Source organism: Equus quagga, chromosome 1 (genome assembly GCF_021613505.1).
Source record: "Equus quagga isolate Etosha38 chromosome 1, UCLA_HA_Equagga_1.0, whole genome shotgun sequence".
Lineage (NCBI taxonomy): Eukaryota > Metazoa > Chordata > Mammalia > Perissodactyla > Equidae > Equus > Equus quagga.
In genome coordinates, this window is record NC_060267.1 from 61745170 (window position 1) to 61767397 (window position 22228).

General features: G+C 43.5%; 1 protein-coding gene across 1 annotated transcript in view; it reads left to right on the forward strand.

Moving 5' to 3' along the window:
- The window catches only part of LOC124244934 (stimulated by retinoic acid gene 6 protein-like), a 34353-nt gene extending 13066 nt beyond the window's left edge, over nt 1–21287 (forward strand). The window contains exons 4-11 of the mRNA XM_046672023.1: nt 8286–8361; nt 10161–10261; nt 11149–11279; nt 14794–14914; nt 16529–16574; nt 18719–18847; nt 19688–19758; nt 21158–21287. Of these exons, the coding sequence (XP_046527979.1) occupies nt 8286–8361; nt 10161–10261; nt 11149–11279; nt 14794–14914; nt 16529–16574; nt 18719–18847; nt 19688–19758; nt 21158–21287 (805 nt within the window). The remainder of the gene's footprint in view (nt 1–8285; nt 8362–10160; nt 10262–11148; nt 11280–14793; nt 14915–16528; nt 16575–18718; nt 18848–19687; nt 19759–21157) is intronic.
- The last annotated feature ends 941 nt before the right edge of the window (nt 21288–22228 follow it).

Below are 22228 nucleotides of genomic sequence, written 5' to 3' on the forward strand. Positions count from 1 at the left end.
ATTTAGGGGTGCTGTTTTGCTGCTGGCCTGTAGATACTGTTTACCCTCCAACAGATCAGCCGCACCAGCCTGGACCCAGAGGGAAGCAGTATGAGTCTCAGAGACCAAGAAATGGGTCTCAGTGGCCTTCTAACTTGGGGTGACTCTGTGCACACTTCATCTGTTCCTGCAGTGGCTGCTGGCACGGAAGTGTAGCCCAGGGGTCCCAGACTCCATAGGATGGGCCCCTTATTTAGAAAGCTACACTATCAACCCTCCTTGAGTTCACCTGCTGGGAGCTGTTGCCAGACTAACTCTCGGCTCAGCTCCTCCAAGCAGGAGACAGGCCCAGCTGCGAGTCTGTGTAGGCAAGGTCACCCATCCAAAGGAGTCTGATGGGTCTGTGTATACTGACTTGAGAAATTTCTTTCTTTATTAAATGAATTTTCTTTCTTTTACTGATAAAATGAAGAAATCAAGTTTAGTCTGATCCCATTTTTGCTTAAAACAATATAGGTTATAAACATAATTATGGAAGGAGAAAGGACTACTTTATACATTTTTACATATTTTGAATGTTCTACAATAGCAGATATTACATGTAATTGTTATACATACCTATGAGGAACAGAGAGAGAGAGAGATGCCTCTGCACTCTAGTACATATCTTCAGGCACCTCTCCAATTATTTTCTTAGCATGTGTATGTGTGTGTATATATACATACACATACATATTTCTTATTAAAGATTGGCACCTGAGCTAACATCTGTTGCCAGTCCTTTTTCTTTCTTCTTCTTCTTCTCCCCAAAGCCCCTCAGTACATAGTTGTATATTTTAGTCATAGGTCCTTCTGGCTCTGCTGTGTGGGACGCCACCTCAGCATGGCCTGACAAGCAGTGCTAGGCCCACATGCAGGATCCGAACTGGTGAAACCCTGGGCTGCCTAAGGGGAGCACGTGAACTTAACCACTTGGCCACAGGGCTGGCCCCAGCATATATATATTTTTAAGAGTTTAAAAAATTTTGATTCAGTTTTAATCAGCATGCTTGGTTCATTTCAGCTCCTTGACCACCACACCCGGGGCAGGGACTACCTCAGTTTCTCTGCCTTCTCTTTGTCTGTGATGAGAAAGTTATAAAGGTCTCTGCTACATTAAACTTGAAACTTCAATTTTATTTTTCTTGGTCTTGACAGAGTTGGCATCCTTCGCCTGGCAATGAGCAGAAAGTCCTTGATTTCCTTAATTTTTTGAGGCATGGCTAGGAGGCACAGGAGAGCAGGAGGCCGGCACCTGGCCATGGATTATCCCCTCCTTAGCTTATATTTTTTAGAAGTAGAACTCCTAGAAATGGAATTGCTGCATTTTAAAGCTTCTTGGTATATATTGCAAAATTAACCCTGAGAATGGTTATACCAGTTTACACTCTGATCACCAGTCAATGAATACTAACCTGTGTTAACCTTCAATAATGCTTGGTAGTATTTTCAATCGTTCCCAGTAAGACAGCATTTCATCTAAATTTCTACTTCTATTACTAGTTGAAGTTTTTAGAATTTGTTGAATATTTGTATTTCTTCTTTGTTGGTGGCTTAGTATTCTTTGGACATATTTGTTCTTGTTCTTCTTTGGATAAATACCCAGTAGTGGGATAGCTGGGTCATATGATATTTCTATTTTTAATTTTTTGAGAAGTCTCCATACTGTTTCCCATAGTAGCTGCACCAGTTTGCATTTGCACCAGCAGTGTATGATGGTTCCCTTTTTACACATCTTCTCCAACATTTATTTTTTGTCTTGGTGATTATAGCCATTCTAATGAGTATAAGGTGATATCTCATTGTAGTTTTGATTTGCATTTCCCTGATGATTAGTGATGTTCAACATCTTCTCATGTGCCTATTTGCCATCTGTATATCTTCTTTGGAAAAATATCTGTTCATATTCTCTACCCGTTTTTTGATCAGGTTGTTCTTTTTTTGTTGTTCAGTTGTGTGAGTTCTTTATATATTATGGAGATTAACCCCTTGTCAGATATATGATTTGCCAATATTTTCTCCCAGTTGGTGGGTTGTCTTTTTGTTTTGATCCTGGTTTCCTTTGCCTTGCATAAGCTCTTTAGTCTAATATAGTCCCACTTGTTTATTTTTTCCTTTGTTTCCTTTGTCTGAGTAGACATGGTATTTGAAAAGATGCTTTTACGTCTGATGTCAAAGAGTGTACTGCCTATTTCTTCTGGAAGTTTTATGATTTCAGGTCTTACCTTCAAGTCTTTGATCCATTTTGAGTTAATTTTTGTGTATGGTGTAAAATAATGGTCTACCTTCATTCTTTTGCCTGTGGCTGTCCAGTTTTCCCAACACCATTTATTGAGGACACTTTCCCTTCTCCTTTGTATGTTCTTAGCTCCTTTGTCAAGATTAGCTGTCTGTAGACGTGTGGTTTTACTTCTGCACTTTCAATTCTGTTCCACTGATCTGTGCACCTGTTTTTGTGCCAGTACCATGCTGTTTGATTACTATAGCTTTGTAGTATATTTTGGTGTCAGGGATTGTGATGCCTCCAGCTTTGCTCTTTTTTCTCAGTATTGCGTTAACTATTCGGGGTCTTTTGTTGCACCATATGAATTTTAGGATTCTTTTTTCTAGTTCTGTGCAGAAAGTCATTGGCATTCTGATTGGGATTGCATTGAATCTGTAGATTGCTTTACGTAGTATGGACATTTTAACTATATTTATTCTTGCAATCCATGTGCATGGAATATCTTTCCATTTCTTTATGTCATCATCGATTTCTTTCAATAATGTCTTATAGTTTTCATTGTATAGGGCTTTCATCTCCTTGGTTAAATTTATTCCTAGATATTTTATTCTTTTTGTTGTGATTGTAAATGGGATTGTATTCTTGAGTTCTCTTTCTGTTAGTTCATTATTGGAGTACAGAAATGCAACTGATTTTTGTCAATTGATTTTGTACCCTGTAACTTTGATTATTTGATTATTTCTAATAGTTGTCTGATAGATTCTTTAGGGATATATATAAAATCATGTCACCTGCAAACAGTGAGAGTTTCACTTCTTCATTGCCTATTTGGACTCCTTTTATTTCTTTTTCTTCCCTAATTGCTGTGGCCAAAACCTCCTGTACTATGTTGAATAAAAGAGGTGAGAGTGGGCACACTTGTCTTGTTCCTGTTCTCAGCAGGATGGCTTTCAGTTTTTCCCCATTGAGTATGATTTTGGCTGTGGGTTTGTCATGTATGCCCTTTATTATGTTGAGGTAGTTTCCTTCTATACCCATTGTATTGAGAATTTATATCATAACTGGTTGTTGGATCTTGTCAAATGCTTTCTCTGCATTTACTGAGATGATCATGTCATTTTTATTCCTTGTCTTGTTAATGTGGTGTATCTCATTGATTGATTTGTGGATGTTCAACCATCCCTGCATCCCTGGTATAAATCCCACTTGATCATGGTGTATGATCTTTTTAATGTGTTGCTGTATTCAGTTTGCCAATATTTTGTTAAGGATTTTTGCATCTACGTTCCTCAGTGATATTGGCCTTTAATTTTGCTTCTTTGTATTGTCCTTGTCTGGCTTTTGTATCAAGGTGACGTTGGCCTCATAGAATGTGTTAGGAAGTGTTCTGTCTTCCTCAATTTTTTGAAACAGTTTGAGAAGGATAGGTATTAAATCTTCTTTGCATGTTTGGTAGAATTCTCCAGAGAAACAATCTGATCCTGGACTTTTATTTTTGGGGGGGTTTTTGATTACTGTTTCAACCTCTTTACTTGTGATTGGTCTATTCAGATTCTCTATTTCTTCTTGGTTCAGTTTTGGGAGGTTGTTTGAGTCTAAGAATTTATCCATTTGTTCTAGATTGTTTGTTGGCATATAGTTTTTCATAGCATTCTCTTATAATCCTTTGTATTTCTGTGGTATCCATTGTAATTTCTCCTCTTTCATTTTGAATTTTGTTTATTTGAGCCTTCTCTCTTTTTTTCTTAGTGAGTCTGGCTAAGGGTTTTTCAATTTTGTTTATCTTCTCAAAGAACCAGCTCTTTGTTTCATTGATCCTTTCTACTGTTTTTTTTTTGGTTTCAATGTCATTTATTTCTGCTCTAATTTTTATTGTTTCCCTCCTTCTGCTGACTTTGAACTGTGTTTGTTCTTCATTTTCTAATTCTGTTAAGTGTAGTTTAAGATTGCTTATTTGAGATTTTTCTTTCTTTCCTTTTTTTTTTAAAGATTGGCACCTGAGCTAACATCTGTTGCCAATCTTTTTTCTTCTTCTTCTCCTCCCCAAATCACCCCGGTACATAGTTGTATGTTCTGGTTGTAGGTTCTTCTGGTTGTGCTATGTGGGACTCTGCCTCAGCATGGCCTGATAAGTGGTGCCATGTCCATGCCCAGGATCCTAACCGGCAAAACCCTGATCCACTGAAGTGGAGCATGCAAACTTAACCACTCAGCCATAGGTCTGGCCCCATGATTTTTCTTGTTTGTTAAGGTGGGCCTGTATTGCTGTGAATTTCCCTCTTAGGACTGCTTTTGCTGCATCACATATGAGTTGGTATGGTGTATTTTCATTCTCATTTGTCTCCAGACATTTTTTGATCTCTCCATTAATTTCTTCAATGATCCATTGGTTGTTCAGTAGCATGTTGTTTAGTCTCCACATATTTGTCACTTTCTCAGCTTTTTTCTTATAGTTGATTTCTAGTTTCATAGCATTATTGTCAGAAAAGGTGCTTGTTATGATTTCAATCTTCTTAAATTTATTGAGGCTTGCCTTGTTTCTCAACATATGGTCTATCCTTGAGAATGTTCCGTGTGCACTTGAGAAGAATGTCTATTCTGCTGTTTTTGGATCAAGTGTTCTATATATATATATATTAAATCCATCTGGTCTAGTTTTTCATTTAATTCCACTGTTTTCTTGTTGGCTTTCTGTCTGGATGATCTATTCATTGATGTAAGTGGGATGTTAAGGTCTCCTACTATTATTGTGTTGTTGTTAATATCTCCTTTTAGGTTTGTTAATAGTTGCTTTATGTACTTTGGTGCTCCTGTGTTGGGTGCATATATATTTATAAGTGTTACGTCTTCTTGGTGGAGTGTCCTTTTTATCATTATGTACTGCCCCTCTTTGTCTCTCATTACCTCTTTGTCTTGAAGTCTACTTTGTCTGATATAAGTATGGCAACACCTGCTTTCTTTTGTTTTCCATTGGCTTGGAGTATCATCTTCCATCTCTTCACTCTGAGCTTGTGTTTGCTTTTAGAGCTGAGTTGTGTTTCCTGGAGGCAGCATATTGTTGGGTCTTGTTTTTTAATCCATCCGGCCACTCTGTGTCTTTTTTTTTTTTTTTTAAAGATTGGCACCTGAGCTAACATCCATTGCCAACCTTCCATTTTTTTTTCTTCTTCTTCTTAAATCCCCTCAGTACACAGCTGTATATTCCAATTGTTAGTGCCTCTGGTTGTGCTATGTGGGACACTTCCTCAGCATGGTCTGATGAGTGGTGTCATGTCCACACCCAGGATCCAAACAGGTGAAACCCTGGGCTGCCAAAGTGGAGTGCGCAAACTCAACAACTTGGCTGCAGGGCTGGCCCTCTCTCTGTGTCTTTTGATTGGAGAATTCAAGCCATTTACATTTAGAGTGATTATTGATATATGAGGGCTTAATGCTGCCATTTCATCACTTGTTTTCTGGTTCTTTTGCTTTTCCCTTGTTTCTTGTCCTGTGTATTTTGGACTACCAATTTGGTTTGGTAGTTTTCTAAGTTTTCTCTTTGTTTATCATTTGTGTCTCTGTTCTGATTATATGTTTAGTGGTTACCATGAGTTTTGTCTTTCTTTCATATATATTTTTAATATACTGGTTTACATTCTGTTTATATTCTTCTAGTAGCTAACTATGGATTTTTAACATACTTATTTAGAATTATATTTTTTCTGTAAATCCCTGAAAGAGAGAACAAGTTTCTACGTCATCCTCCCAATCATGCTGAGAACTTGGCCATCATTTTACTTCTCTCTGTGTCCACACCTGTTCCTTCCCACTGCTCCCTCATCCCATGTGGGATATCATCTGGTATTTCAGCTCCTAAGCGGCATTTCAAGCATTTTGGTTTACAGTAATTTCTTATCTAGATATTTAGCAATGTTTTACTAATTTCTCTGATTATTGTTGCTTTTAAATCCTTGTCCTCCTAGATTCATTTTTCCTATTACTTGAGAATTTCCTTCAATATTTCTTTCAGAGAGGGTCTTTTTTGAGTCCTTATCTTTCAAAAAATGTATATAAACTTAAATATATCTAGTTAAAATCCTGTGCTCAGGATTCACAGCAACTTTTGCTAATTTCTTTGCTTACTGCTGCTTCTTGCACATCTTACTTCCTCCTAGATTTATCCTTCGTGTAGAGCATTTCCTTTGGTAATTATCTCAGAGAAGTTCTGTATTAACTTCATTTCCTCAGGAATAGGTTCCTCTATCTGTTGAGTCTCGGGCTCCCTTTTGTGGTGTGATCTTTCCTCAGATGTTTGATGGCCCTTGATTGTGTGCTTGTCATTGTGATGGAGCTTTCCACTGGGATGCTTTCTTTGCAGACGGGGGATAGCTGCCCCATGGCTCACACAAAGGCCTGCTCTCCATGCACTGGGATGCTTGCTTTGCAGAGGAGGGTAGCTCCCCCATGGCTCGCATGAAGGCCTGCTCTCCACGCAGCAGGGTGCAGATGGGATGTAGTGCTAGATGGGGTACCTCAGGAACCAAAGCTCCTGGTTTCTTGCAGGTGCCACCTATGGCCTGGGGTACAAATTGCCTCTCCTTGATCCATATATGCTACTCCCGGAGACATAAACCTCACTGCCCTGGCCAAACAGCTGAGGTAGAACACTTGGGTCTCTGTGGGACTCCAGTTTGCTGTTCTGTGGTCTGTTGGCAGCTCTATCTGGCTCCAGCCTTTCGCACTGTGGGTGTAGAGCATTTCTTCTGTGGCCCCACAGTCTGTAGCCATGTTGGCTGATACTTTTCTCTTTGATCTAGTTCCAATTGCTCTCCATCATTCCAGGTCTTCTAGTAGTTTCTTTGTCCGCATTAGCTTCCTTTCTTGCTTTCAAATATAGCTATGTTTTCTTTCTTTTTTAAACAATAACATCTTTCTTATCATTTTGAGGGTTTTGTATGGGATGAGGAGACTGATGTATGTGCTCAGTTTACCTTCCTAAAAGCAGAAATCTGACTTTTACCGTTCCATCACATTTCTGACAGCTTGAGTCCCCCTACCTCCCGCCACCACTGCTAGGATGTTTCAGCCCCAGGGTTAGACATAACTGTGAAGTACTGGGGTCTTAAAGAATTATGGAGGAATACGCCATGTTCATGGGCTCCCCAGGGGAGTGCTCTTCCCTGAGACTTCTGAAAGTTGGAGCTTGCCAGGGAGGGATGCCCAGGAGAAGGCTAGATGGCTGCTGCATCTAAGCAAAGATCAGGAGTAAGCAAAGATCGGGAGGTGTGTGAGAGCATGCTGTGGTGGTGTAGTGGAAGCCAGAGCAGTGAGGACAAAGTGTGGTGGGAGCCCCAGAAAGGAGGAGGTCCTCTTCAAAGAGAAGCCATAAAATTGCTGTCACATGTTTCAGACATGAGACCCTAGAAGCCCTGTCCTGCAGACTGTGGAGCCTGGAGAGGACAAAGTCCAGTCTGTAGTCCAGATAACCCCTGTCTTGTCCCAACAGCCAGCAGTGTATCAGGAGTGGGCTGATGCTTCTTGACCTCTGGTTGTGGAAAACCAAGTCCAAAGGCTGATTTCCTGTGAAGTTATTGAAGCTGAAGTCCCAGGCCCCTCACTTGCACAGGACACGACCGCGGCTCTGGGAGGGCGGGATGCACCTTAGTTAACTGTTTGCATGGTAATATCTTTTCCCTGAAATAGGAAAAAGTGAGTTAGTTTTGTAGTTTTATTTAAAAAAGACATCCAAATTATATAGGCTTTGGCCCCACAGAATCTAAATCTGCCCTCGATGTGTCATTAAAGACAGGAAGAAGGTAGAGCCAGTTAGCAGGGCAGTTGGATAGATAATCAAGCTGGAGAAAGGAATATGAAGGAAGATTAATCCACTTATGGGAGACACATCACAGGTGAGCAGCACTGGCCCTGAGAAAGTGAAATTTAAAAAGATCAGATGATCTTAATGGGCTACAAGCCAAACTCCTGACAGTGATGCTCAAGGCTGAAAGGTCCAGGACTGCAGCAGTGACCGATGATGTGAATGTGTTTTTTGTCTGCTTTTCAGGACCAGGCAGCTAAATGGCACCTGTGCCAGCTCAGTGGACATGGAGCTCTTCCTCCATTACTCCCTCATCCCATCAGTAAGTAAAGGCAGGGGAGGGCTGAGGGGGGAGGGAAGGGGAGCTGGGCTACTCCCCTACACAGGCTCCCAAAGGGGCCTGAATAGGTCAGGGGAGAGATATCAGCTGAGTTTCCTTCTAAACCTCATCTCGCTCTCTTACATTATGCACCAAGAACACAGGCAGAAGAAGGCTTTTAAGGGCTCAAGAGTCAGGGACACTGGCTTTTAGGGGAGTCAAAAAAGGCTTTTCTGAGGAAGCAGTGATGGTGCTGAGGTCTGTTGAAGACATAGTAAAGAGCATCTCAGGCAGAGGGGAGAGCATGTGCAAAGGCTCTGTGCAGGGGCGGAGAATGGAGAGTATGAGGAACCGAGAGGGCTGCCATGTCTGGAATGGAGAATGGAGGTGGAGTTGTCTGGGCAGATGGGCAGGGCCAGGCCAGGTAGAGCCTGGTGGGGCTTTATTGAAAGTAAAATGGGAAGTACTTGGAGTGTTTCCAGCATGAGAGTGGTGTAGTCAGATTTATGTCTTGAAATGATCACTCTGGTTGCAATGTGGAGATAGGTCGGAGGTGGGCAAGAGAAGGGGCAGGAAGACCAATTAGGAATGGTTGCAGCGGTCCAGGTGAGAGGTGATTTTAGCTTATTCTAGATGATGGTGGTCAACTGGAGATGTTTGGGAGATAAAAACAATAGGACTTGGTAATGTGTCGTATAGAGAAGTTAGGGAGAGGGAGAGGTTGTGGATGACTCAGGTTTCTAACTTGCATAGCTTGAAGGATGGTGCTATCTGCCATTCACTAGTTAAGGAAAATTAGAAGAGATCCAGGTTTGGAATGAATGAAGGGACAGGGCAGGGAGGAAAATCATGAGTTTGGTTTAAGACATGCTAAATTTGAGAAGCTTTCAACACATCAAAAAGAAATGCTGACTGTGTAGCTGGATGAAACAGTTATGGAGCTCAGGGGCAGTCTGGGCTGGAGATTCATGTCTGTGAGTCTGCTGTGTATTGGTGGCCATTGACAGCACAGACCTGGATGAGATCGCTGAGGAAGAGAGGTGTGGGGAATAAGAGGAGAGGTCCTTGGACTGAACTCCAAATCTAGTGGTTGGGTAAAGAATGATCCAGCAAAGGGGACTGAGAAGTAATGGAGACAAACCAGAAAAGCATGGTTGATGTAAGCCTAGGGAACAGAGAGTATTTCTAAGAGGAGAAAGTCGTCAACCCTGTGGAATGCAGCTGAGAGGTCAAGCCAGATTTGGGCTTAAAGTTTACATTGGACTGAGCAACAAGAGGGTTATTAGAGATGTTGGCCAGAACCATTTCTGTGGAGTGATGAGGGTTAAAGAGCCAGGTTAGTGGGCTGAAGAACAAGTGAGAGGTGAGGAAATGGAGACGGCAAGTGTAGACAATTCTCAAGAAGTTTCTAGTGAAGGGAGAGAGAAAAGGGGTACCAAGTATGTAAGAATATGACTGAATCCACAGGAAAAAAAGCAAAGAAGGATTTTCAACCTGACAGGTATTATCCCCTTTTTACAGATAAGAAAACTTAGGTTCAGAGAAGTGAAGTCTCCCTCGCAGCTAGTGTGTGGGAGAGACTAGATTTGAACCCGTGTCTGTGCAGGGCAACACCATGGAAAGCCCAGTACAAAACGTTCTGGCAGCTTAAGGGCGCATGCAGTCAGCTCCCTGAGTTTGGCATTTGGGGATTCATGGGCATCCTGAGTGCTCTGCTCACCCACACATTCTCTCAGAGAGGGCATCAAGGCCACGCCGAGGATGAATATTCCCACTGACACTTTCATCTTCTCTTCCTATAGCTTTTCATCATTTTAGTCTTGTCCTTTCTCCAAAGACGAGAGCAGCATAGACAGAGAGGTGACACTTGCTACCTGCTGGGGAACCACTTTGGAATCATCATGTGAGTTGAGCTAGGGTTGATCACTACTGTTTGGGGTACCCTGTGTTTGGGGCCAACACCAATTGTAAGGCCAGAATAACTTCCAGTTATCCTGTGATGGGGCACTCTCTCCCTCCTGCTCCCTGAGGTAGCCACAGTGCTGAGCATGGCAAGGCCTTTCCCATAGTGAGCTGAGCCTCCTTGAGATGTTTTGAGCACATTTGGACAGCCCTGGGTGCTGAGGCTACAAGGGCTTGCCAGCCAATTCTGAACTTTCTGAGCTTTGGTTGAGTTGGGGCAGGGAGGGGCAGGGCTGTCCATGGAGGGCCCAGGGTTGGGGGGACTGGCATGACTTTCCAGAACAGAACCGTAATCTAACTGGCTCATGTCCTCAGGGTCACAAGTCCAAAATACAAGACCAAGTATCTGATTGACCAATCCTAAGTCAGGTAGTCACCCATAGTCCAATCAGCTGTGGTCAAGCAGGGGCAATTGCATGGAACCAGCACAGCCAGTGATACCCAGACCTACATTTTGGCAAGAACAACTCTCACAAGCTGTGCCAGGTTCAGGGCAGGCACCCCCAAACCTGTCTAGGGTATGCTACTTGTTTTGGTCTCTCATAGATGAATCTCATCCCATTTTGCCTGTCATCATGGCTACTGGAGTCCTTGCTTGAGTCCTCCTAGACTTGGAGCTCCCCAAGGGCAAGAATTTTGTCTTCCTCACTTCATTACCCTGAATCCATGCCTAGTCCCAGAATTGGCAGAGAGGGCCTCAGGAAATGTCAGTTGAAATGAATAGTTTACTACCCAGTAATCTCTCCTCAGGGTAGGCTGGATAATTTGGAGATGAGCTGTCAGAATGAGCCACCTCCTAGCCTCACAAACTGTTTATCTTCTTCACAGACCTCTGGACTTCATGGGTACTTTTAGGAACCGATGGTCCTATGGAATGGCCTTTGGGGCCACAGCCAATAAGGTCATGTTCTTGTTCTCAGAAGGCTACCAGCCCCTGCAGGTCCCGCAGTGGGCCCAAGGTACAAGGGCTGCCTCACACCTGCTGGGAATTTCGCCAGGGAAATTCTTGCTTAGATATTACATGGCAGGGTTCTCTGGGATGAGGGGATAAGCATTATGAACTGTCAATGTTCTTCCTGGCCTGTTACTTGCCCAAGATCAATATCTAGCCACCAAGTCTCAAAGCTTGTTTGAGGGGACTTGCTCCCAGTTAGATTCAGAGGTCCTTTAGACATAGTAGAACAAAGACTCAGAAAGTACGTTCACCATCACCCACCCCAAAAATCTCTCCTGAGTCAGAACCATGGCCGCCTTCTTGCTATCGATAAGCCCTCAGATACCTCCTCAAAGAACAATGCCTACTTCTTTGGCCATTGGTCTGAGGCCTCTTCTTTCCCCATGCTTCATGCTCTCCCTGAGGGAACAACTCTAATCTATAGGTTCAAACATCCCTAATACAATGACTCCCAAACCTCTCTGTTCAGTCCTTATCTTTCTCATGGACTCCAAGCCTATATGAGCAAGTGCCTACCAACATCTTATTAGTTTTCAGGGAAATGCAAATTAAAACCAATATAATATACCACTATATACCTCTTAGAAGTATACAATTTGATAAGTTTTGACAAATGTTGACATCTATGAAATCATTACCGCAATCAAGATGATGAACCCCAGAAGTTAACTTATTCCATTTGTAATCTCTCCTTCCCACCCCTGTCTTGTGACTACCACCATCCCAAGGCAATTATATAAATGGAATCATACAGAATATACTCATTCTGGGGGGAGATGAGGGACTGGTTTCTTTCACATAGCAAAGTTATTTTGATATTCATACATGTTTAGCACGTATCAGAAATTCATTCCCTTTTCATTGCTGAGGAGTATTCCACTATATGGAGATACCACAGCGTGTTTATCCATTCACTTGTGGATTGGCATTTGATTTATTCCCAGTTTTTGGCTATTACAAATAAAGCTTCTATGAACATTACAAGTCTTCGAATATATTGTGTTTCCATTTTTCTTGGGTAAATAGCTATGAGTGGAATGACTAGACCATATAGGTCATGTAGTCAGTCATACTTTTTAAGAAACTGTCAAACTGTTTTCCAAAGTGATTGTTCCATTTTAGATTACCACCATCAGCATATGAGAATTCTAGTTTCTCTATACCCTTGACAACACATGGTTAGTCGTTTTAATTTTGGCCACACTAAGAGGTGTGTAGTGGTATCTTCTTATGGTATCTTAACGACTAACCATACTGAGCATATTTTCATGTGCTTATTTGCTATCCCTATGCCTTCTTTGGTCTGTTCAAATCATTTGCTTATTTTAAAAAATTGGTTTCTTTGTTTTCTTCTTATTGAGTGTTGAGAGTTCTTTATATAATCTAGATATAAGTCCTTTATCAGATGTGTGAATTGCAAATAGTTTCTCCCAGTCTGTAGCTTGTATTTTCATTCTATCAGTGGTTTATTTTGAAGAGCTGACATTTAAAATTTGATGAAATCCAATTTATTCATCTTTTTCTTTTATGGATCATGCTTATGATGTCATATAAGAAATCTTTGCCTGATCTAAGGTTACTTAGATTTTCTCCTATGTTTTTTCTAGAAGTTTTATAGTCTTAGGATGTTTTCCACTTAAGTCTATGATACATTTTGAGTTAATGTTTTTGCATATCATGTGAGGTGTGGATTTAAGTTCTTTTTTTTTTTGCTTTTGGATATCCATTTATTCCAGCACTATTTGTCACAAAAACCTGTCCTTTGCCCTAAATTGCTTTTGCACTTTTGTCAAAAATCAATTGGCTACATTGGTCTGGGTCTATTTTTGGACTCTGTATTCTGTTCCATTGATCTACAATGTGCAAAGTTTCCAGTTTCTCCACATCCTGGCCAACATTTGTTATTTTCTGTTTTTTGGTTAATTATTATAGCCATCTTAGTAGGTATGAAGTAGTCTGTAATTGTTGTCTTGATTTGCATTTCCCTAAAGTCTAATGACGTTGAGTATCTGGCTGGGCCAGAACATTGTGTCTTACATCAGGGTTCCCTCTTCTATTTTCACAAAGTGATTAAATATATGTACCCTCAGTACATCCTCATTCTTTCTGACTTGGCTTCTTCCCTCCACTTTGGTCTGCAGCCACTATTTCCTAGCTCCTGATGCTTCTGTCCTTCTCACTGGAGTCTTTCTGCGGGCAGTCCACCTTCATGTGGGGCTCTATCCTGGGCGGGTACTTAGATATTTAATACAGTGAGTTCATGGGCCCTGACAACTCCCACATTTCTGACCTCACTAATGTCTGGTTATTCTCACCTGTGAATCAAGGCCTTCAGCACCTTGCTCAGATTCAGCTGTCATTTCAGCTTCGATTTCCCACATCTGCTGGCAATTTTGGGTTCTTCTGTTCTTGAGCCTTCACATCCTATTGCCTTCCTTCTGCTTCCTCTCACTCAGATATTGATATCAAGTGGGTCTTCTCACCTATATTTGTTGTAGGTGTTGTCTGTGGGTTTTTGGTTTTGCCATGTTAGTTGGTCTCTCTGCTTCCATGGCAGGGGGAATTCAGGTAAATTAAAAAGTTATGCTGCTGAAACTTCTATCTTTACAGCAATTATTCCTTTTATATTGTCCTTTCCTGCCAGTCTTTCACCACTCAGATTCACAGCAATACTGACCAGCCCCAGCCAGCCATCTCCCATCCTTTGAGTGAGGAATATCCTTCTTTCCCTCCTTATCTCCATCTTACAAACTCCTGCTTATGTTTCATGGCCTTGCTAAATGTCCCCACCTCCAGGAAGACTTCCCTGATACCCAGACCCCAGGTGAGGTCAGTGGCTTCCTCTTGTCCCCACAGCCGGTTAATATGCCTCTCGTACAGTACATATCACACACTTACTTTCCTCCCGAACTTCTCTATGGGACTGTAAGCATCTCAAAGTGAGAACCTTGTTCATTTCCCCTGTGTCCTTAGTGCCTGGCCCGGGACCCAGCTCAAAGCAGACACTTAGTAAAGGTCACCTTGCATGATTAGATTTTCCTGGATGCTGCTTGACCATCTCAGTGCTCATCAGTGGTGGAATTATTATCATTGCCTTATGTATAAGGTACACGATAGTTTACAAGAGGTCTTGCACACAGCACATAGCCGCTCTTTGTGTTGCTGTGGTGCATGTGCAGGGCTTCACGCTCATGGATTTCTGTTTGTTCATTTGTTTGCTGGTTTTTGTGGTCTGTCTCCACCCATCATGCTGTGAGCCAATCAAGTGTAAGGACCAAGGCTTCTTCATCTCAGTAGTTAGCCAGTGCTGGCATGGAGGAGGTACTGGGCAGGGTCTTTTACATCAAAGACATTCCTGCGTTCCTCCTTGTGCTAAGCTGGGGCTCATCCACTCATCTCCTTGAGTGGGTCCTGAGGTTCATGACTACGAGTCAGCATGAAGCCCCATAGCTTCCCTGGGACTCCCCAGAGCCCGTGAGAAGAGGACCTCACAGCATCTCCAGCCCTCTCTCTTCCAGCCTTTGTGCTTCTGATCGGAGGCATTGAAGTCGGCCTGTCCCACTTCCCCTTCTTTGCCTGCCTTTCTTCGGAGTTCCAGCTGGTCAGCTCCATCCTCGGCTTCAGCTACTCTCTGATCTGGTAAGATGGACTCATCCTGCCTGCCCTCCTGTGACTCCTTGGCCATGGCTGAACTCTGGACAAAGGGCTGCGGGTGACCTGAGAGCTCTTCTTGGAGGGTACTTTTGCTTAGAACTGAGGCCCAGGGTAGGTGGGCAGAGTGACTGGTCCAAGGTCCCACTGCGGTCCCTCCTTGGGATGCACTTGAGGCTTCAGAAGGTCAGGCCAGCATTCTGTCAGGTTCACAGGAAGCTACTCATGATTAGAATATACCCAGAAGTCAGGAACATAGAAAAATTCATTTCTGTAAACTGCTGGGGTCTTTTGGGGGAAGCAAGAGTCCCATTTAGATGCTTCTTCTCTGTGCTACCATGGCTTCCCCGGGAGCCCAGGAGAAACTGTGCGTGCCTCAGCTTGGCGTTCAGGGCCACCGCAGTCTGGCCTCTCCCTGTCTCTCTCTAACAGTCTGTAGCACACATACAGGTCATACGGAACTCTTACATTCCTTCATCCATCCGTGTACTCATTCAGTATTCATTCAGTAAATGTGCTATGCCATACCCACTATAAGCCAGGGGATAAACTGGAAAATAAGACAGGCCCTCGTGGATCATGCATTCTGGCCTCTTTGTCTGTATGTTGCTGCTCCCTGTGTGGATCATCTTCCCCCATGTGCCCAGTGATGGATACTTGCTCATCCTTGGTGGGTCATCGTCCCCACAGGTGGGAGGGCTGATCCTCCTGTTGAGCTCTGCCCTCAGTGCTGGCACCAGACCCAGCACAGAGCTGGCCCCAGGGCATATTTGCTGACTGAATAATCCCGCCAACAATTCTGCTCTCCAGCCCCAAGGCTCATTTCCCTGTCCACATTCCCCTCACTGGGCCGGCTTCTCCCACAGCATTTTCTGTGGGGCAGGGCCCCAGGTCCAGCGTGTGGGCCACTGCACGGGGCTCACAAGCACCTGACACACCAATGGCTACATTTCCAAAGTTTGTAAGTGGCTCGCTTTTTAAACATAAAAGAGGGTATTCAGGGTTAGATGTGGAGTAGTATCATCTTATCAGCCTCTGACAGACATTCTGACCAGGAGAGGAAAGGGAGGTGGGAATTGTTCACCAGTTTGGGCACCTTGAGAGTGTGACCCAAGCCTGAACATGGCCAGGAAAGTGTGTCCAGCGGGGGTCAAGCCTTGAGGCCCATTCCTCAGGGCAGTGTTTTCACACAAGGCCATGCCCAGGCAGAAAGAGCCTCGGCCCCAGAGTCAGGAGACCTGGGTCTTGGTCCTGGCTCTGGGTGTGACTCTGGACAAGTCCCTTCCCCTCCCTGGGCTTCAGTCTCTCCATCCGAGTGATGGGTTGTGGGGGAGGAGAGATCTCTCAGTGTCTGTCCGCTCTGCCGTGTGGATTCTGGGATTGTATCCTAAGTGAGGGCATGTTAAATGAATTCAGTGTGCACCTACTTTGGCACAAGCAGGGTGCCTGATGTGGGTGGGATGTATGCGCAGGCCTGGGAACCATCCCTCCCAAGGAGGATGGGGATGGGAGGTAGCTCCAGGCTGATGGGATCTGGGCTGCTTTCACAAGGACTGTGCTGGGAGGGACCCCAGTGCCCCAAGTCCTGTTTCTGTCCTGCAGGTTTGCCGTCACTGTCCATCACATCACACAGTGTCCCCACGGGCAGGTGAGTCCTCGTTGAGCTATGTTTAGGGTATTCAGTCCTATCACCATGGCCAACTTGCTGTGTCACCTTGCACAAGCCTCTACCACTCTCTGGGCCTCAGCTTCCCCATGTGTACAAAAGGAGAGTTGGAGCTATTCATGCTGCTTCCACTGTACAGCATCTTATGTTTATCAAGGTGCTCATTCACAGATGGATGTTCTCTCATTTGATGCTCACAGCAGCCCCTCACTGTGGAGAAGCTCTCAGCAAACCAATTTATAGGTGAGGAAACTGAGGCCCAAGTATGTTAAGTAACTCTTCAGAAGCAGCAGATTTGGGAGTTGAAAGCAGGTTTGGCTGACTCCCAAGCTCATTTCTCTCCACTCCTTCATGTAGCCTCAGTTTCTCTGGAGACTCGGACTAGATGAACCCTTTACAGCTTTGCCATGCATTGTTCTTCTCAGAACTGGGGGAAACTAGTTCATCTATTTAGCCCAGTACCCCAGGAAAAGGAGAAAGGAGAAAGATGGTGTCACACTGCGCCTAGAAAGGTTACCAGGCAGCTGGGAGAGCAGGGAGGCTGCCTGCGCCAGGAGCCCGCGGAGCCTTGCTGGAGCCTCTCCCGCCCTGTGGTAACTGAGGAGCATCAAAGCGGGTGAGGAAGAGTGTGGGGAGCCGGGTTGAAAATGCAGCTGAGAGGCGGGCCTTCCCTCTGCACCTCTGCACTGGGATGGAGAGCGTTCTGGCAGACCTCTGCCCAGAAAGATACCCTCCTTCACACTGCTCACAGCGCCCAGGATTCCACACCACAGGGATTTTCTTCAGAGTCTCAGAGAGCTTCAGTCTTCCAGAGGCTCTTTTGAAATATTCATGGTTAATTGGGGGAGAGGGCAGGGTCTTACTTCTATGTTCAGAATCACTAACAGTAAGAACTGCTGTGTGCTAGGCATTGTTCTAGGCTCAGTCCCAAAAGTTAACTGTTGAGTCCTCAAGACACATTGAAGAAAGTGTGTCAGTGCCATCCCTCGTTCACTGAGAAGAAAGAGAGGCTCAGGGGCTAACATGACTTACCAGTTAAAAATCAGGGAACCAGAATCCAGACTAAGGAAATAATAAAGATTTGGCCTCATGTTTTCAAATGTATTCATGGAAACTATTTATAAAAAGAGACATTGGAAAGAATCTAAAGTGTCATATATTAGAAGAAAGTTTAAATAGAGTGTGATTCATCTAAATAATGCATTATTATGGAGCATTAAAAGTGATATTTGCAAATAATTTTTAACCATGTGGGGAAATGATTGTTATCTACAGACCAATATATTTGGTACAATCTCAGTTTATAACATATGAATATGGATATAGGTAAAGATGAAAGACACTGAAGTATTGACAGTGGTTATGTCTATAAGTATATGTTGGAGAGGAGGATGAAAGGAAGACATGAGCCCCCCAAATCTCAGCATGTCTCCATCCTGCACCCTGACATCCCAACATCAAACCCTGATTTCCCATGAGGGGAAATACTTTGGAAACATAATAAAACATGAAACCAACTAGTAAATTGTGAAAGATAAACCACAATGTTATTAGTCTTAAAATAGTGAAAAAAACTTTTTTTCTTCAAAATGAAACTGAAAACACAGAAAAACTATGAGCATCATCTTGAGAGACCTGTTACATGTGGGAGCTTGTGCTGTTCTCAACATGATGGCAGTTACAGGCCCTTCCTTTCCTCCCTTCCTCTCTCCCTCCTTACTTCCTCTCTCCTTTCTTTTATCTCTGATTCTCCCTCTATTTCTCTCTCCCTTTTTCCCCTCTCTATCTTCTCCTGCCTCACCTTTCTCTCACTCTTTCAGCCTCCCTCTGTCTCTCATGTGTATTTTCCAAAAGAAGTATTTAATGCCTAATGAGAAAAAAAGCCACGGAAGCCCTTTGTATAAAATAAAATGGGTGTGCTGAGACTCAAATCCAGGGCTGCCAGACTCAAGCCCACTGCTCCTTCAGTGATGGGGGGCTGGGGGCAGGGATCCACGCTCTGGGAGATCCAAGCTCCGGGCCTTGGTGAGAGTAGGCTGGGGCAGGCAGATTCTTGTCCACAGCTTCACCAGGGTTCTGGCCCTACCCTGCCTAGAGCCCACGCCCATGGTCTGCTTCTGTTGCAGTTTGTGGGGAGGTACGAGACCATCATGTTCTACTGGCCGTCACTGCTGTGCCTGGCCTTCCTGCTGGGCCGCTTCCTACACATGTTTGTCAAGTCTCTGAGGGTCTACCTGGGCTGGGAGCTCCCGACGGTGAGTACTACATACAAGCACTGTGTGTGCCCTGACAGGTGTGGTCTTCACAACAGTGCTGTGAAGTAGCTGCTATTATTACATCTTCCATTCAGCATTAGGAAACTTGGACCCAGAGAGGTGAGTTGCATTGCCCAGGGTCACCCTGCTAGTCTGTAGTAGAGCCAGAATAGGAACCCAGACAGTGGCTGTTGAGGCTCTCTCAACACTCACTGTTCTTTTGCTAATTCCTTGAGGTATAAAGTTAGGTTGTTTATTTGAGATCTTTCTTTTTTCTAATGTTGTTATTTACTGCTATAAACTTCCCTCTTACATATTGGCGATGTGTAAGATTTCATCTCATAGCATATAAAATTTACATATTTAATATACATAGCAAAATAGATGACTAGAAAGCTTATTACACTTGGATAAAACATTTCAAAACATACCATTGACATTTATTTCTTTAAATACTGCAAAATAAGAAATGAGCAAAAGAAACTCCTATTCATAAGAGGTAAAAACAGTGGGATTTGGGGTGTTTCATTCCTAAAAGAATGTTTTGAACTATGATGGGAAATCACCAAATCTCAAAGGGAAAAAGGCTTCACAGAACAATGGCTGGTGCGGTCAGTAAGCAGAAGAGTCATGGAAGGCCAGACCCCTGGCGGTTCATGAAAGCAAGTGCTTGCTAAACAGGAGGCTGGGCCCTGCCCCTCTCTTGAAGAAATGACAGATGTCTGGGAATGGCTCAGTGTTACCCAAATTCCTGCCCTCTGTGGTAAAAGCCCCTCAAAGAGACCAAAACCCTAACGAGAATTTGTGAGCCGAAGCATAAACCTCTCTCTCTTCTCACAGGAAGAAAAGCCTCTCCTGGAAGTTCACCAGGCAAAGCATGTCAAGAAGCTCCTGAGAAAGTCCCCCAGGCAGTAAGCCACGGATGGTCCATTCGCCCCTCAGTGTGTGCGGCAATACTGGTGGGCCCTGACGGCGGGAGAGACCCTGGGATGACGGGAAGGGCGCTTGTTTGCTCATAACAGAAACTCAGCTCAAACTGGATGAAAGAGGAAAAGGAAATTTAGGGCCTTACAGAACCTAAAAGGGTAGACGTAGTCAGTTTCGGACACAGGTGGATCCAGGGGCTTAATTGCCATCATCAGAACTAGATCTCTTGGCCTCACCTCTTCTCAGCTCTGCTTTTATCTGTGCTAGCCTCATAGTTAGTGGGGCTTCCTTCCCGTGGTGTCCCCCAGAATCTCAATTTATACCCTCCTGGTTTAAGCTCACAGGAAAGAGAAATTTTCCTTTCTAAGAATTCAAACAAAAGTCCCATGAGTGTGTTTCACTGGATCAAATTGGACTACATGCCATCCCAGAACCAATTCCTGTGGCTGGGTGATTGGAGAAAACTGATTGTTAAGCGTGGGTCACATGTTCACCACTGGAACCAGGAAGTGGTTCAGCCTCACTGAACCACAGGACTGCTGGTGGGGAGAAGTAGATTCCCAGAGAAAAACCCATATGTCATTACCAGTAAAAGAGGACATAGCTCATGGCCAGGCAAAGGCACCTGGTCTTCAGTGATCATACAGGTCACCCCACCCCCGCCACTGGCACTATGTGCAAGGGGATGTGCCCCAGAGAAGGGACGTGTCTAGTCCAAGGTCACACAGTGCCAAAGCTCGTGCTTTGGTTAGAACTACATTTGGCTACACATAGCAGAAAATGTAAAATAGTGGCACAAACAAGAGAGAGATTTATTTCTTTCTCATGTAAAAGAATTCCGGAGGTGAGCAGTGTGTACTGACCCTGGACTGCTCCCCATGGCAGTTTACCAATCATCTGTCTTTCTGCTCCAGTATCTTATTGGTCTCCATTTATGAAGGCAGTCCATGGTCACAGATGGATAGATGCTGGGGCTCCAGCCTGGACCAGCCACCATGTCTGCATTTCAGAGGACAGGCAGGAGAAAAGGACCGGCAATGGTGTCCCTTGCAGCTGTGTCAGTTCCATCTAAGCACCCTCCCCGAAGTCTCACACCACACCTCTGGTCACAGCTAATTGGCCTGTACTTCTTAGTCTTGGTCACTCTTAGCTGTAAGAGAGGTCAGGAACTACAGCCTTTTAGTTTGGTGAATTGCTGTACTGAATAAACCTGAGTCTCTGTCCTTAAGAATAAGGGGAGAAGGAAAACTGTGGAATCTCCCAGTGTTCTTTCTCTTCACTAAACTGTAAGATGAAGAGGAGGAGAAGAGGTTATTTTCAGAAAAATCAGGTGTTTGTTTACCATCCACAGCCTGTTTTTTCTTGGCGTTTATTCATTCACAGGGAGAAAAAAAAGTCTTGGTTCCAAACCAGGATATATGAGTGGGACCCCTGCTTTCATTTCCCAAGCCGAATGATTGGAACCACTGTGTTGGCTTTTATCTGCCTGTACCTTGTAAGTAGATCTGAGTAAATCCTTTTCTGATTTACAAATGGGCTGGGGCTAGGGCAGGCATTGTTCTTAAAAAGCTGGGTCAAAATTGCATCCATGTAAATCAAAGAAGTACAATTCTTTGACTCCAAGTACACTTTAACTCATGTGGCGAAGGTAACTAATAAATATAATTGAATTATTTATGGAGACTTCCAGTTGCCAATTACACACATAAAGAGCTTTCAAGACACCACTCCATCCTAACAACAGGTAAAACTCTGAGCTGAAAAATCAACAACTCTTCCTAGATCTGTCAGAGAAATGAGGTCATGGGACAAACCATTTCCCCTAAAATTGGAGAGACAGGTGGATATAGAGAGTCACAACAGAATGGAGTAGAAACCCCATCGAAACTAGTGCTGAGGTAGGAAAATCTGAACTGTAATCGATACCATCAATCAATTGGATATTTTGGACATCTATAGACTACTTCATCAACAACAGCAGAATACACATTCTTCTCAAGATTACAAGGAAAATTCACCAAGATAGACCACATCCTAGACCATAAAACACCCCTTAACAAATTTAAAAGAATAGAAATCATCCATTGTCTCCTCTCAGACCACAATGGAATTAAACTAGAAATCAATAACAAAAAGATAACTGGAGAATCCCAAAATAGTGGAAATTAAACAACACACTTTTAAGTAAAATGTAGGTCAAAGGAAAAATCTCAAGAAAAATTAAAAATAAATGAAATTGAAAACATCTTATCAAATTTGTGGGAGGCAGCAAAAGCAGTGCATAGAGGGAAATTTACAGCATTGAATTTATGTATTAGAAATGGAGAAATATGTGAAATCAATCATCTAAGCTTCCACCTTAGGAAACCTTTAGGAAACTAAAAAGAGAACAGCAATTTAAATGCAAAGCAACCAGAAAAATAGATATAATAAAAATTAGAGCAGAAACCTATG